Consider the following 15224-nt stretch of genomic DNA (forward strand, 5'->3'; position numbering starts at 1 on the left):
CCAGGAGGGTTGTGTTTCTGGAGGCGTGCAGTAGAGTGGTCATGAGGGAAGGGGAGAGGGGGCTGACCACCCTTGTCCCACCCCCCAGCAAAGGTTGAAGGTGCACTTGGCAACAGAGTTGGAGACCTGCCCGGAGGTCTTGGCGTTGAGGAGTGAGGGAGGAAGGACTCCTGGATACAGCTCTGTCTCCTCCTGTCCCTCATCTTGTTCTGCCCCTTGGCCAGGAGAGAACGTGCCTGAGACAGAGCGCCTGGCTGGGGACGACGCAGCCCTGGGAGCTGAGCTCTGTGAGGAGACCCCCGTGAATGACAACTCGTCCATCGTGGTGCGCATCGCGCCTGAGGAGAGGCAGAAATACGAGGAGGAGATCCGCCGCCTCTATAAGCAGCTCGATGACAAGGTGAGGACATCCAAGGCACAGAGGGGAGGCCAGGGGGATGAAAAGTGAGGGATTAAGGAATTAGCTTCTACTGCCTTTAAAAAATTTTTTTTATTAATTTTTTTTTAATGTTTATTTTTGAGAGAAAGGGTAGACAGAGCGTGAGCAGGGGAGGGGCAGAGAGAGAGGGAGACACAGAATCCGAAGCAGGCTCCAGGCTCTGAGCTGTCAGCACAGAGTCCGACACGGGACTCGAACCCACGAACCGTGAGATCATGGCCTGAGCCGAAGTCGGACGCTTAACTGATTGAGCCACCCAGGTGCCCCATATATATATTTTTTTATTTTAAAAGGGACAAATGCTCACTCATTACTGCAAATGTGGAAGATAGCACTGACTAACATTTAGAATTGTTGAATTGCTGTATCATATATCTGAAACTAACATAACACTGTATGTTACCCATATTATTAAAAAAATTAGGGGTGCCTGGGTGGCTCAGTCGGTTAAGCATCCAACTTGGCTCAGGTCGTGATCTCATGGTTCGTGGGTTCGAGTATCGGGCTCTGTGCTGACAGCTCAGAGCCTGGAGCCTGCTTCGGATTCTGTGTCTCCCTCTCTCTCTGCCCCCACCCCTCTCTCTCTCTCAAAAATAATTAAACATTAAAAAAATTTGGAAGATAAATAAAAATAAATAGAAGATTTAAGTCTCCCATCATCACACCATTCAGAAATAACACTACCAACATTTTGCTTTTCTTCATACAGAGAGCATGCAGTTGAGATGCACTGTGTGTGTAACTTTGCATCTGATTTCCTCATTCCATATTCTATAAGGAGCAATTTCCTACTTTGTTAACAATTCTTCATAAAAGTATTTTTTCATTAAAAATCTTTTTCACAACAGCATTTTAAAAGCATTTTAAAAGTCCATTTATCAAAACATATTTATTTATTTATTATTTATTTATTTATTCAAAACCTATTTAACCACTTGCTTACTGCAAGGCCTCTAGTTTTCTTTGTTTTGAGTAGTTTGTTTTTGCTCTTATAAGTAGCCCTGAAAGGTCTATCTTTGCCTCTGATGCATAAGACTTTGCTTTTGAATGATTTGATTAGAATGGAGGACCAAAGTGGGAGTTCTCGGTTAGAGGCCGTGTCCTTTAATTTAAAGGCTTTTGCTGGGTATTGGCAGGGTTAGATCATCTTCTAGAAGAAAGGAATTTGAAAGTGAGGGTAGGAGTGAGGTGAGAGGCTGAGGGGAAAACCTCGTTTTAGGTTTTGGGGTTTCTAACAAAGCCCGACCGGTCTGGATTTTTGTCAGGATCCGACCTCTGGCCCCAACCCCATCCATCTAGACTGGAAGGGGCTGCCTTCCTTCACTCCCTCTTCCCCCCTTGCCTCCAACAGGATGATGAGATCAACCAGCAGAGCCAGCTCATAGAGAAGCTTAAGCAGCAGATGCTGGACCAGGAAGAGGTAATGGGAAGGAGGACAAGACATGGGAGGAGAGCGGTGTGTTCCCGAAGAAGGGCTTAGTCTTCTGCTTAGGACTTAGTCACCCCCCAAAACTATAGAAGTCTGGGGACTTAACTGGGGCTTTGTGTAAACCACGGATTTTGGAGTCTGGGTGCCTCTTCCTTCTGTTGTCCTGCTTCTAAGAAGCCTACACCCCCCTTCCTCCTGACTTTCACTTTGGCCCTTGCTCCTCTCCTAGACTGTGCGCTCCAGGCTTCGGGTGCCAGAGGGACCCTGTCTGGGGTAGTGCTCTGAGCTTCCCCAGACCAGGGGACCATAGCGGTGGTCCCTCACGTGCCTTACCTCTTTCTTGAAGCTGTTGGTGTCCACCCGAGGAGACAATGAAAAGGTCCAGCGGGAGCTGAGCCACCTGCAGTCAGAGAATGACGCTGCTAAGGATGAGGTGAAGGAAGTGCTACAGGCCCTGGAGGAGCTGGCCGTGAACTACGACCAGAAGTCCCAGGAAGTGGAGGAGAAGAGCCAGCAGAACCAACTTCTGGTGGATGAGCTATCTCAGAAGGTGGTGAGTGGCTGACTGGGGTGCAAGAGCTCCCTGGCCTCCAGAACGTCCCCCACATCCAAAGGGACCCCTGCGTCACGTTTGTACCCTTGCACTGCTGTGTGGTGTGTTGCGGGAACCTTTCCCACCTGTCACCACACTGCCCTCCTGACTCCTGTCTCTTCCAAACCCTTTTGCAGGGCCCATGTTCTCTTTGTAGCAGCCCTCAGGGTCATGTATGAGGGGGAGGCCTCTGCCTGGGCTAGGCAGGGGGGTAGGAAGATGGCAGTGGGATGACCTAAGGGGCTGTCCCCAGGCCACCATGCTGTCCCTGGAGTCTGAGTTGCAGCGGCTACAGGAAGTCAGTGGACACCAGCGAAAACGCATTGCTGAGGTGCTGAATGGGCTGATGAAGGACCTGAGTGAGTTCAGTGTCATCGTGGGCAACGGGGAGATTAAGCTGGTGAGTGGAGACAGAGGCAGGAATCTTGTTCATGTCATTCTTGTTCTGGGCACTGGTGGGAGATGCAGGGTGGACAGTCCAGGCCCTCAGGGATGCTGAGGAAGGTGGGCCAGAGATCTGGGAAACATGCCTTTAGCATGGGGTGCTTGGATGGCTCAGTTGGTTGAGCATCCGACTTCGGCTCGGGCCATGATCTCCTGGTTTGTGAGTTCGAACCCCACCTCGGCCTCTCTGCTATCAGCACAGAGTCTGCATCCGATCCTCTGTTCCTCTCTCTCTCTGCCCCTCCCCCGCTTGTGCTCTTTTTCTTTCTCTCTCAAAAACTAAACAAAAATTTAAAAAAATAAACTAGATACAGGAAAACAAGTAGAATTTTGCACAAACTCAACTGTAAATACACCTTCTACAGGGTGCTGAATAAAGAAGGAATGGAGATGTGCCTATAGCAGGCTTTAGAGATGAGGCACAGATGTGAGAATGATATATGCAAATCTGTGGCAGTGAAAATGACCCATCTGGGCGATCAGGCAGAACAGTTTGACTGCAAAAGAAAATCATATTGTTTTATAAGATGGAAGAGGGCGACTGTGGGAACTGGATCTTTAAGTACAGGTAGAAGGATTTAATACGAAATGCCAGGTGATGGCAGGTAAAAGTTGTTTGGAAAATACTTCTCCCACCCGAATCCCTGTGTGTGTGGGTGTACACGGGGATCGGCAGGGTGGAAGGGAATGGGCAAAAGCTTCCCTGCAGCAGAGAAGTACCTCTTCCTGCCCTCCCCCACCCCACAGCCGGTGGAGATCAGCGGAGCCATCGAGGAGGAATTCACGGTGGCCCGACTCTATATCAGCAAAATCAAATCGGAAGTCAAGTCTGTGGTCAAGCGCTGCCGGCAGCTAGAGAACCTGCAGGTCGAATGTCATCGCAAAATGGAAGTGACCGGGCGGGAACTCTCCTCCTGTCAGCTCCTCATCTCCCAGGTGAGCGCTGGGCATTGAGGGCCTTTGCGTGCAATGGGAAGGAGGGTGATTCTGTAGCTTGTGGGATAAAACTCCTAGCACCCACTTTCATGTCAAGGACCTAGGGTCAACCAAAGTCAAGGATAGAAGAGCCTGGGGTGGCAGGGAAGGGTCCAGGCCAGGGAAGTGAAGGGTCAGAGGAGATAGCACCCTCTGAGCTGATGGGGTCTAAAGGAAGGGTCCAAAGAAATGGCCTCTGGCCCTGTGTCTTCAGGCAGGCGCAGCAGGAGGGGAGGGCCTGGGAGAGCTGCAGAGGTCTGTGCTGCCTGGAGTTGTGTCCTTGACTCCACCCTTCTTCTTCCTCTCACCAACCCTTCCCCCATTAGCACGAGGCGAAGATCCGCTCGCTTACAGAGTATATGCAGAGCGTGGAGCTAAAGAAGCGGCATCTGGAAGAGTCCTATGACTCCCTGAGTGACGAGCTGGCCAAGCTCCAGGCCCAGGGTGAGGCCTTCTTAAACCTCCAAACCACTTATCCTGGGATCTGAGATCCCAGAGGGGGCAGGGAGGAAAAGTGGCAGACATCAGAAGAAACCACCTGACAGCATACTCATCCAATGCATTAGACTGACATCACGGAGGCCAACTCATACGCTACTTAGCATGCTTTTGCACAGAGCTTATTGTACACGAACCATAAACCCTCCGTCGATCTCTTTCCCTGCTGTGTCCAATTGGACTGTCCTAACCCAGAAGAACATCACGGAGGGTCCATACTGGGTAGATGTCGCCTGCCCGACCTGGAGCTCTGGTCACAAAGTGGAAGTTCTCTCCGGAGGAGGTAGGTGTGAGGTAAGCTGTCTTTCCTTCTTTCCCTCAGAAACTGTGCATGAAGTGGCCCTGAAGGACAAGGAGCCAGACACACAGGACACAGATGAAGTGAAGGTGAGAGGGGAAGCTGTAGGGGACCACTGGGGCTTGGCAGGGCTGAGCCGGCCCGCTCCAAGCTGGTGTCAGGGAGTCCGGCTTTGAGTGTGGGGTGGGGTTGTTTGCAGAAGGCCCTGGAGGTGCAGATGGAGAGTCATCGGGAGGCCCATCACCGGCAGCTGGCCCGGCTCCGGGACGAGATCAATGAGAAGCAGAAGACTATCGATGAGCTCAAAGAGTAAGAGTCCCCCTGGGCAGCCCCGGCCTCCCCGGGGCCTCTTGCCTTGCCGTGCCCACACGCGTGCTCCCTCTTGGCCCAAGGTCTGCTTTGCTCATTTCCAAGCGCCCCTCCCCCAGCGATGCCACAGCTTTATCACCCAACCCCGGGAGACACGGGAGTGAGGACTAGTCCCTCTCCTTGAGCTCTTGTGATTGGATAGCTCAGGGTTCCTCACTCTGTCAGCGGCCTGCGTCTGCCTCTGCTATCCAAAGGTAGACGCATCAGTCCCGACTTGGCCCGGCTGTACCGGGAGGAAAATGTTTGCAGCGCCGGTCTTCCCCTTCCCGGTCCCTGACATCGTTCTGTTCTCTCCGACACCTCCTTGCCCTGTGCAGCCTGAATCAGAAGCTCCAGTTAGAGCTAGAGAAGCTCCAGGCCGACTACGAGAAGCTGAAGAATGAAGAGCATGAGAAGAGCAGCAAACTCCAGGAGCTGACGTGAGTGATGGGTATCTGCCCGCAAACCCGCCGCCGGGCAGGCGCAGAATGCCACTCACTCACACCGGCAGAGGCAGGGCGCGATGCAGACGTGCACATGGCACCCTCGAGAGTCATGTGATGGGGCGGGGAAGGGAAACAAAGAGAGACTTTCAGAAAGGACCTCTACTGACTGTTAGTTGCCACGGAAAGATGTTTGTGATGTTCTCTTAAGTGTGAAAGGCAGGTTACAAAACAGTATGAATGGTAGGATCCCATAAAGTTTTTGGGGGCTCTACACGCGTAGAAGTAAGAGTCTGGAGGGGGTGGGGCCCCCTGGGTGGCTCAGTGGGTTGCATGTCACGCTCTTGATTTTGGCTCGGGTCATGATCTCACGGTTTGGGAGTTCAAGCCCCGTGTCGGGCTCCATGCCGAGAGGGTGGAGCCTGCTTGGGATTCTGTCTCCTTCCCCACCCCCAGCTGGTGCTCTCTCCCTTTCAAAATAAATAAATAAACAAAAACAAAAACAAAAAAAGACAAAGAAGAAGAAGTAAGAGTTGGGAAAGATGGACACCAGAATGTTAATGGTGGTTTGATCTGTGAGTAGTAGAATTATGGGCTTTTTATGAAATTCATCTTTTTTTCTTTTCTAATTTCTACACAGTGAACAGGGTAATTTGCATAATAAATAATAATAAAGTATAGATCAAAGGAACGGAGAGGGAGGAGAAAGGGAGGAGGGACTGTCCTGAGGGACTCTTGTGTCTCCTTCTTCTCCCCAGATTTCTGTATGAGCGACATGAACAGTCCAAGCAGGACCTCAAGGGTCTGGAGGAGACAGTTGTGAGTGGTTTCTCTGTACCAAGTTAACAGGGTGAGGTGGGGACTTCATTTCTTCCCCCTGATTTCTTCATAACCCCATTCCTTATGCAGAGTCAGTCTGTGGCATAATCAGGACACATCTTTTCCTAAAGGATGAGTGATTCACCTGACTAGGCAGGCTGAAGGTTCCAATAATTTTGAAGTGAAAAAGTTGACCTGGTAATTTGGCCATCCCCAATTTCTCACCATTCTTTCCAGGCCCGGGAACTCCAGACCCTCCACAACCTTCGCAAACTGTTCGTTCAAGACGTCACGACTCGAGTCAAGAAAGTGAGTGCCTTCCTAGGATTTTTCACAGCCCCCATATTTTCCTCCTGTCCTCAAGTTTCTCTAACCCCTCCGTCTTTAATCAGAGTGCAGAAATGGAGCCCGAGGACAGTGGGGGGATTCACTCCCAAAAGCAGAAGATTTCCTTTCTTGAGAACAACCTGGAACAGCTTACAAAGGTTCACAAACAGGTAAGCGAAGGGGGCAGGGGTGAAGAGAACTCTTGAGGCCAGGTGCCGAGGAGACCCAAGTCCTCTGAGGCCCCTTGGATTTAGGAAAACCTACTTGCATGTCTTCCTTACTTTTCCCTTTGACTTTTCCTCCGAATCCCTTCTTTATCCATATTTGGTCCCACTTTTCCCTTGTTCTTTGTTCCGTGCCTGTTCTCCCCTCTCAAAGCTCCCTGCCTGCCTCTGCTCAAAGTGAAATTCCCCAGGCCTATGGATGTGGAGGGAGAGGTTGAAACTGATAGAGGTTTCAGAGGCATTGGGCTGTGGCGCCACATGAGGGATACTGGTCAGAGACAGGAAACGATGGGACAAGACAGAAGCCGGGGAAGTTGGGCTTTCTCTCATGGAGAGAACTCCATCTGCCTAGGCCTGGGGCAGGCATGCAGGGTAATTAAAGGATGTCCTCCAGATGGCCCAACCACCCCCTGATCGGGGCCGGTTGAAACTCCTGTGTATTAAGTTGCTGCCTCTCTGTCCCCCTCCTTGCTGCTGCGGTTCCTTAGGTGGATGACTGGGTTTCAAAGGTATGGGGTGGGGAGGCAGAAGGGGCAGTCCAGAGGAGTCAGGACAGGAAATGTTTGGCGAGGACAGAGCAGGAGCACCCTCCCTAGTGCCAAATATCTGAACCTTGAAGACAGTTGTGGCAGTGTATCAACTGGCTCTTCTGATTCATAAAATAAACCCTAATCTATCCTTCATTCCCTTCTTTCAATCCACCTTAACATTGGATTTAAACTCATGTTCTCAGGGCACCTGCCTGGGTGGCTCCGTCGGTTAAGCACCCGATTTCTGCTAAGGTCATGATCTCACAGTTTGTGAGTTCCAGCCCCGCATCGGGCTCTGTGCTGTCAGTGCAGAGCCTGCTTCAGATCCTCTGTCCCCCGCTCTCTCTCTCTGCCCCTCCCGACTTGCACTCTCTCTCTCAAAATTAATAAAAACAAAACAAAACTCATGTTCTCACTAAATCGGAGCTTAAATTTCTCAGTGCAATGCCCAGCATATTTAGCAAATATTTGGTACACCTTTTCTTTTTTTCACAAATATAATAAAAGGAAAAGTCCCAGAACTGTGGCCCAGTGATAATCTGCAGGTTTATGTATTTTATTTGGGCCTGCAGAGGGCTACACTATCATTTCCCCCGCTTTGTTTATTATACAGCAGTATAACAATGTAACAACATTACAGAAAAGTTGAAAGTCAAGGGAAGAAACATTTGTAATCAGTTCCGCCTTCCTATTTTCATTTCTCTGTGTTCACTTTCCTTCTCCGTCCAAATGGATGTCATATTGCTTATTTTTTCCCCAGTGTTTTTGTTGTGGTAACACACACATAAAATTTACCGTCATAATTACTTTAGGGTCAGTGGTACTAAGTGCATTTGTATTCGTACTGTTGTGCAACGTCACCACTATCATCTTGCAAAACTGCACCTCTATACCCCATTTCCCCTGCCTCCCAGGCCCTGGCCACCATCATCATTCTTCTTTCTGTCTCCATGATTTTGTCCCCTTTCAGTACCTCCCATAAGTGGAATCATACAGGATTTGTGCTTTGTGACTGGCTTGTTATCCTTAGCATAACGTCCTCCAGGCTTATCCACATTGTAGCATGTATCAGGACACAGGCTGTGTCCTTTTTCCTCATGGAAGCATCTGCCTCTGCTCTAAGTCCCAAAGATCAAAAACTACTTACCTGTAGAATGGAGGACTCCTCATAATGTCCTACTTCAGCAGAGACAAGACTAGAAAGGAAAATGAGAGAGATGCAGAAACTTCCTCAGCGAATGAATAGAATCTTAAATGGGCAGGACTGCAGCCCTATTATTAATTAAGCCAAACGATCCCCATAGCAAAGCATTGTTTATAATCTTGAAATTGTCCAGAGTGAAAGAGGCACAGAAGTGTTCCCAGCTCTGCCCTTTCTCCCGAGGTCCCCACTATACTCATTTACCTGGTATCTTCCAAGGCTGGCTCTGGCAATCTGTAGGGCCCCCAGTTATTGTATGAAACCCTATAAAAAGGTCAGGAAGTCTTTTCTGGCTGCCGAGTGGTTGCTACCACTCTCTAGCTTAATTTAAATGCGGGAGGGGCAGCCCAGGAACCCCTTGTATGTGAAGGTAATGAGCACAAATGTTTGTGAGACCTCAAACATTTTCTTTCCCTCCTATGGGGTGCTGTGCGTATGTGTGTGGGTCGGGGGTGAGGTGGGGCTCCCGTATTCCAGCTTCTGCTCCTGCTCTGCACCGCACCTAACCTGCACTCAATGCCATATCCACCTTCCAGACTGCTACCATGCTCTTGCTGGCCCGCCCCCCCGCATGCCTACAAAGCCATCTCTGGGAGAAGGGTGCCTCATCCCCATGGTTGCCCTGGGGCTGTTGGTCTGGCACAATATTAGGGGGTGGATATCTAGGCCAGGAAAAGACGAGGCCAGGGCACTGTCACAAGAGTTCTGGGCTACAGTGGAGTTGGCATGTTTTGCTGTTCAGAAAATGATGTAACTTTTTAATGCCTGACCACTGTTTGCTTAGGGAGAAGGAAAGAAGTGGCCAGAAGAGCAGTTAGGTAAAGGGAACGAGGACTTGAGGAAACTACACGGTCTCCGTCTTCTCTGACTTGATTTTTCTGTATTCTCTCTCCCTGCCCTGCACTCCCACACTCCACTGCTGGCTCTCTTGGGTCCCTGGCTTTGCCTCTGGCCCCTTCCCTTGGTCTTACCCCACAGCTGGTACGTGACAATGCAGATCTGCGTTGTGAGCTTCCTAAACTGGAAAAACGACTTAGGGCTACGGCTGAGAGAGTTAAGGCCCTGGAGGGTGCACTGAAGGAGGCCAAGGAGGGCGCCATGAAGGACAAGCGCCGGTACCAGCAAGAAGTGGACCGCATCAAGGAGGCCGTTCGGTATAAGAGCTCCGGCAAGCGGGGCCATTCTGCTCAGATTGGTGAGTGCAAGTGGGTGGCAGCCGACAGGGTGGGATTACCACTGGGGGAGATCAGCAGATTCCTAAGCATCGAGCAACTAGATTGCTGCTTTTTACCCTACCCCGACCCCGGGATCAGCCCCCCCTCCCCATACCATCCCCCAAACGTGTAACAGTGAATGATCTTATAAACACCTCTGTTCAGCTGCAGCAAAATGACTTTAGGGACCAGGGCAGCTGCAGGGTGACGGCCTCCTCATGGTCATTTTCTTTTCTTTACCACAGCCAAACCTGTCCGGCCCGGCCACTACCCAGCATCTTCACCCACCAACCCCTATGGCACCCGGAGCCCTGAGTGCATCAGTTACACCAACAGCCTCTTCCAGAACTACCAGAATTTGTACTTGCAGCCTGCACCTAGCTCCACCTCCGACATGTAGTGAGTGGCCACTGGCGTGGGTTGCAGTCCCAACCCAAGGCTCTCGGCCCTCTATAAGGCATACGATTGAGTCCGTTATTGGGTGACACTTACTTCTTTTCCTAAGTAGCTCCATTTGTGACCCTTTCGCGATTTCACACCTATGGTTAGAAGGTGGGCCTTGCCTTCCCAGCCATTGGCCATGCAGTTGTCCTCTGTTCTCCGGGGATGGGAGGCTCCATCACTGAGGGGATTACTGGTCCTCCAAGTAGTGCAGGACGGGTGCCAGAGGCTGCATGTCTCTCCTCTGCTCCATCCAGCTTTGCAAACTCCTGTACCAGCAGTGGGGCCACGTCTTCCGGAGGTCCCTTGGCTTCCTACCAGAAGGCCAACATGGACAATGGTGAGTGAAAAAGATGGGTGACCAAGTGGCCTTTGGGATTCCCAGGGCAAGTTGAAAAGAATAACAGAAGTAAGTGACCCTGTGCCTACAGCTGGAACACTGCCCATCACTTCAGGGTCTTGGATTCTTAGAGGCGGATTCCTCCCATTGCCGTGCCTGTCCTCACCCTCCCCTGCCTTTCTGCTACTCTTCTCCTTCAGGGGGGATCAGGGAGACCTTTCTCAAATAAAACAATCATGGAGCTTAGGGTAGTCGAGAATAGCGACCCAGGTGGCAGCTGTATTCCAAAGAGTCTTACCTTTTTCTCTAAGGGGTTAGGATGCGGGAGGGTTTGGGGAAACTGCTTCTAACAGTCTCTTTTCTTCTCCTAATCCTGTGTTCTCAATGATGATCTCTTCAGGAAATGCCACAGATATCAATGACAACAGGTACACCAGTCCCCATTGCTCCTGGGTTCTCTAGGTGGGACCAGAAGAAATGGTTCAGTTTCGCTTGGGCCCTACTCGGAGGTTCCTTGGAGCCTTCGGGGAAAGGAGGAGGAACTGAGAACCGTTCTTGCCATCATCATGTTGTCCAGAAGATCTACTCATCCCCTGCCTCTTGGGGCAGAGAGCACGTCCCCCCCCCATCCCATCTGCGGCTCCCCCCACCAACTCCATTACGGGGGCCGGGGAAGTACCAGGGCCACCCGATGACCTGGGTTTCTCTGCTTCCTCTGGGAACCCTGTGACCTTGCGCAAGTCAGCTCCATCTCTCTAGCTTTGATTTTCCTTGTATTCCTGTAAACCCTGAATAGTCCCTGCCTTTTGTTATCTCGTAGGGATGCCAGGAGAGCAAAGTGACAGGAATGTTTTCCTTTACATGGAGCTGACAGTGCTGGGTCTCTTCTTCCAGGAGTGACCTGCCATGCGGCTATGAGGCTGAGGACCAGGCCAAGCTGTTCCCTCTCCACCAAGAGACGGCAGCCAGCTAATCTCCTTATGGACTGCCGCATACCTGCACTTTCAGGTAGCTCCAGGCTGCTTTCTCTGACCAGCCTCAGGGTGCCTCCTGTCTTGCCCTCAACCTCTTCGTTTCTCCTGCTTTTTTTATTGTCTCAAAACTTTTAATATGTAGTTGTCCCTCAGCTCCTGCCTTCCCTTCCTAGGGGCTACTTCGGTGCTGGCCCACGGGCTGTGGACACTGACCTCCCCATCTCCCTGAAGCTTTCCTTTTGGCTAGAGTAATGACCACAGTACTGCGTTGCTGCCACTAGGGGTTGCTGCCACATGTCAAAAAGAGCGAGCGGGGACGGTGCCCATCTAGAGTCACGCCCAGGTCAGGGAATGTAGTAGATGTAAGGAGACTTGAGAGATCATCCCAACCCTCTCTCTGCCTCCACCCTGAAATAATTTTGGATGGATAGGTATTTTCGGAACTAAGACACCTCCAGTAAAGGAGATGTTTGCTTTATCCCTACACCTGTGTCCCATACACCTCGTATCTGTGTATGTTACCAGTAAGCTCCAGGAAATGCCCCAGGAAGGCTAACTTTTTGTCTCTATACTGCAGTGTCAGCACTCCCCTCCCACCTTGCTCAGTGGAGGTGGAAAATAGCCGTGTTCCCTCCCTGAGCCCCCCTTCTTCCGCCTCCGCCCCCAAGTCCTCTTTTCCAGCAGCGATGGCACCTTCCTGGGTCCTGTGTATCACCAGGCTTCTCACTTGCTCTAGGGCCCAGAACTGGACACTAGGAGTCTGTTTTATTTCCCTCTTTGGAGAACCAGAAACGAGAGGATATGGTCAGTCTCTTAACTGGGCTGCATCCAAGCCAAGCCCACTCCAGGGGCTTTCCGGGATAGTAAGCCGGACACAGTCAGGCAGAAAGACACGAGGGGCAGAGAAGTAGGAATGGGGAAGCAAGGTGAAGGTCTGGGGTAGAGGAGCAGGGGCTGGGAGAATAGTGTCTGGTTGTTGGTATTCAAGGAAGAAGACTGTCAACCAAATTTGTACAAATGCCACTCTGTTCCTGTTGAGCGGTTGGGCTACAAGGTGGTTCCTCACGACCTCTTTCTCTTTCTTCCCCAGTTTCTAAGAGGGACTGAGGCCTCTTCTCTCAGCATGCTGCAAACCTGTGGTCTCTGATACTAACAACTCCCTCCCCAGCCCTTGTTGTTTGACTGTACCGTTTGATGTCTACTCTTACTCTGTATCTCTTTGTACTCTGTATCTATATATCAAAAGCTGCTGCTATGTCTCTCCCTTCTGTCTTACTCTCTAAGTATCTAATGATGTATTTAGCAATTTCTAAGCATAGTATACCCTCCTCATTTGGGGTAATAGGGAGGAGGGTGAATGTTTCTTCTTTCAAACACGCGTCTCTCACACTGAGTGGTGTTAGTCACGGAGATGGTAAAAGGAAAAATGGGAGCTAGAGGGCTGTGATCCTTCTCTCTCTCTCTCTCTCTCTCTCTCTCTCACTCACACACACACACACACGCACACATGCACACACGCACACAAAGCCTTAAGCAGAAGAATGTCTTAGCATCATAAGAAGATACAGAAATAGACTCTTCCTCCCTCCTCTTTCACATATAGCACAGGGGAGGGTAAAATGGAAGGACTGCTAAATTACATGTAGAATTTTATTCATACACCCCTCATCTGAACCGAGGGAGTCCGGGTGTGCAACTCCACCCTCCAAAGTGTACCTTGGGCCTCCCTCTTCCTGTCCCCTGACCCCCCTGTCCCGATGACCGAGGACATGGATTGTTCAAGGGACTATTTCCCTTTCTCCTCAAAACTCCTTTTGATATTCTCTGCCCCAGAACTCATGAACAGAACCTAGAGTTAACTTAAAATATTTTGAGAATTTGAGGAGGCAGACTCTTCACAACAGTCTATCAAATGGTTGCTCATCTGTCAGGTGATAGTTATAGGCAAGCATAGCCAATGATTGCTTCTTTGGGTTTGGGGGGGTGAACACACTGGGAAATTCCAAGTGTTTTTTGCCACGGTGAGGAGCTGGATTCTTTTCTCTGTCCCATATTGGGCTGCATGTTCTTCCCATCTCCACCTTTTGGTTTGGGACCTTCCAGTTCATTGACAAAATATCTATCTCAAGATGCTTTCCTTTCAGGCTAGAGCCTCACTTTACCCCATGATATGTCAAAAAATTTCTCTTGACACAAATCCTTTGATAATATGTCCCCATCTGGTACTAAGTGCACTTTAAAGAAAGGGGCAGAGCAGACTGGGGGGAGGATGGTTAGAGGGGAGTGCTCTTTCCCCAGCACCACCCCATGTAATTGATAGGACTGTTATTTTAGTGTCCTTCCACATGGTGCTAGGGTGGTTTTCTAGGTAACTGCAGGGATGGAGAGTGGAGGTCATAAGTCGCTCCAAATCAAGAAACAAAGCCTGATGTCCAAATACCCAGTCTTACGTAGGGTGGAAGAACAGGATCCCCCAGCAGGGCAACCATCACCTAGTTTCGAAGTCAGGAAAGAAAGCTTGGTGTGAGTACCAGCTGGCAAATATAGGTTGTATCGGCCTGTGACTCCTTCAAGGGAAAAGGTTCCTTCCTCTGTTACCTGTTGGGCCCCTTTTTAGCAATTAGGGAGACATGCAGGGAAAAATATACCAGAAGGGTGTAGAGTAAATCCAAAGCAGTGATATTCAAACATTTTTCAAAACAACTCTTTTATGGAACCCCGATATAAAAAATAACTAAAAGTGAGGCAGATCTGGGCAGTTTCCATTTTCTTTATTTGGTGGAAAATGCTTCCTTGGTGGAGAAGCTCTTGAATAGTCCTAAGAGTTTAGAACCTGAGGGTTCTGTAAAGTAGTTTGAAAACCACTGCTCTGAAGGAAAGGGGTTCCAATCTGCCTCCCCTGCCCCAAGCCCATAACCTAGAGCAAAGAGGGAAAGTCCCAATGGGAGAAGAAGGAAGCTACCTATGCCCCTGTAGACTTGAGCTAAGATTTGCCAACAGGGCACCTCAGAATCACTTGGGCTTTATTTAATCTTGCCACCAAATGATTCTTTTAAAACACTTAAGAAACTGTGAAGGTGTAGGGCAGATGAGGAGAGAGATGTAAGGGAAATATAATTCACTTACATAAATAAGAACACACACACAAGGCCTTCACCAGAAGCTTCACTCTACATCCCTCCCCACCCCTTCCCACCACCACAGCATCCCTTTCGGAGAGCTAGGGTCACCACAAAGGGGCACCTGGCCTGCCCACTCACATCTGCCAAAATGTTGCATGCCAGCGTGGAAGACAAACCAAACCGCACAAACCCCAGTGTGTATTTACTTGATGTACATAGATACCTTGAAAATAAAATAAATTCAACGATGACTCTGTGGTGTTGTAAATCTTTATCCCTCCCCGGTCTCACTCCCTTACTTGCTTGTAATGGCATTTGACAGTGTGGTGGATATCCTTCCAGATGTTTCTCTATAGATTTACACACATTTTTTTTTTCCCACTTGACAACATATTCTGGAGATCTCTCCGTGTCATCATATGCAGATTTGCCTCATTAAAATATAGATATAATTTTTCAAAAACGTATTCTATAATTTATTCAACCATTCCAGTACTGGTGGACGCCTATCTAGGTTGTTTACAATTTTTAACAAAAAATGGTATCCCATTCTCTTCATTTTTTCC

General features: G+C 49.7%; 1 protein-coding gene across 2 annotated transcripts in view; it reads left to right on the forward strand.

The window, feature by feature from the left end:
• Positions 1 to 14909, forward strand: part of KIF5A (kinesin family member 5A) — a 31240-nt gene extending 16331 nt beyond the window's left edge. Inside the window, exons 12-30 of one of the 2 annotated variants that reach the window (XM_011284094.4) lie at positions 225 to 400; positions 1791 to 1859; positions 2215 to 2421; positions 2714 to 2860; positions 3652 to 3840; positions 4206 to 4323; positions 4700 to 4764; positions 4875 to 4984; positions 5362 to 5463; positions 6225 to 6285; positions 6523 to 6594; positions 6678 to 6782; positions 7325 to 7345; positions 9546 to 9762; positions 10027 to 10180; positions 10480 to 10562; positions 10963 to 10990; positions 11457 to 11570; positions 12627 to 14909. In XM_011284094.4, the coding sequence (XP_011282396.1) occupies positions 225 to 400; positions 1791 to 1859; positions 2215 to 2421; positions 2714 to 2860; positions 3652 to 3840; positions 4206 to 4323; positions 4700 to 4764; positions 4875 to 4984; positions 5362 to 5463; positions 6225 to 6285; positions 6523 to 6594; positions 6678 to 6782; positions 7325 to 7345; positions 9546 to 9762; positions 10027 to 10180; positions 10480 to 10562; positions 10963 to 10990; positions 11457 to 11535 (2003 nt within the window). In that variant the 3' untranslated portion in view covers positions 11536 to 11570; positions 12627 to 14909. The remainder of the gene's footprint in view (positions 1 to 224; positions 401 to 1790; positions 1860 to 2214; positions 2422 to 2713; positions 2861 to 3651; positions 3841 to 4205; positions 4324 to 4699; positions 4765 to 4874; positions 4985 to 5361; positions 5464 to 6224; positions 6286 to 6522; positions 6595 to 6677; positions 6783 to 7324; positions 7346 to 9545; positions 9763 to 10026; positions 10181 to 10479; positions 10563 to 10962; positions 10991 to 11456; positions 11571 to 12626) is intronic. The other variant, XM_006933850.4, reaches the window with a different exon arrangement.
• Positions 14910 to 15224: the final 315 nt, after the last annotated feature.

This window comes from Felis catus, chromosome B4, assembly GCF_018350175.1.
Source record: "Felis catus isolate Fca126 chromosome B4, F.catus_Fca126_mat1.0, whole genome shotgun sequence".
NCBI classification, from domain to species: Eukaryota; Metazoa; Chordata; class Mammalia; order Carnivora; family Felidae; genus Felis; species Felis catus.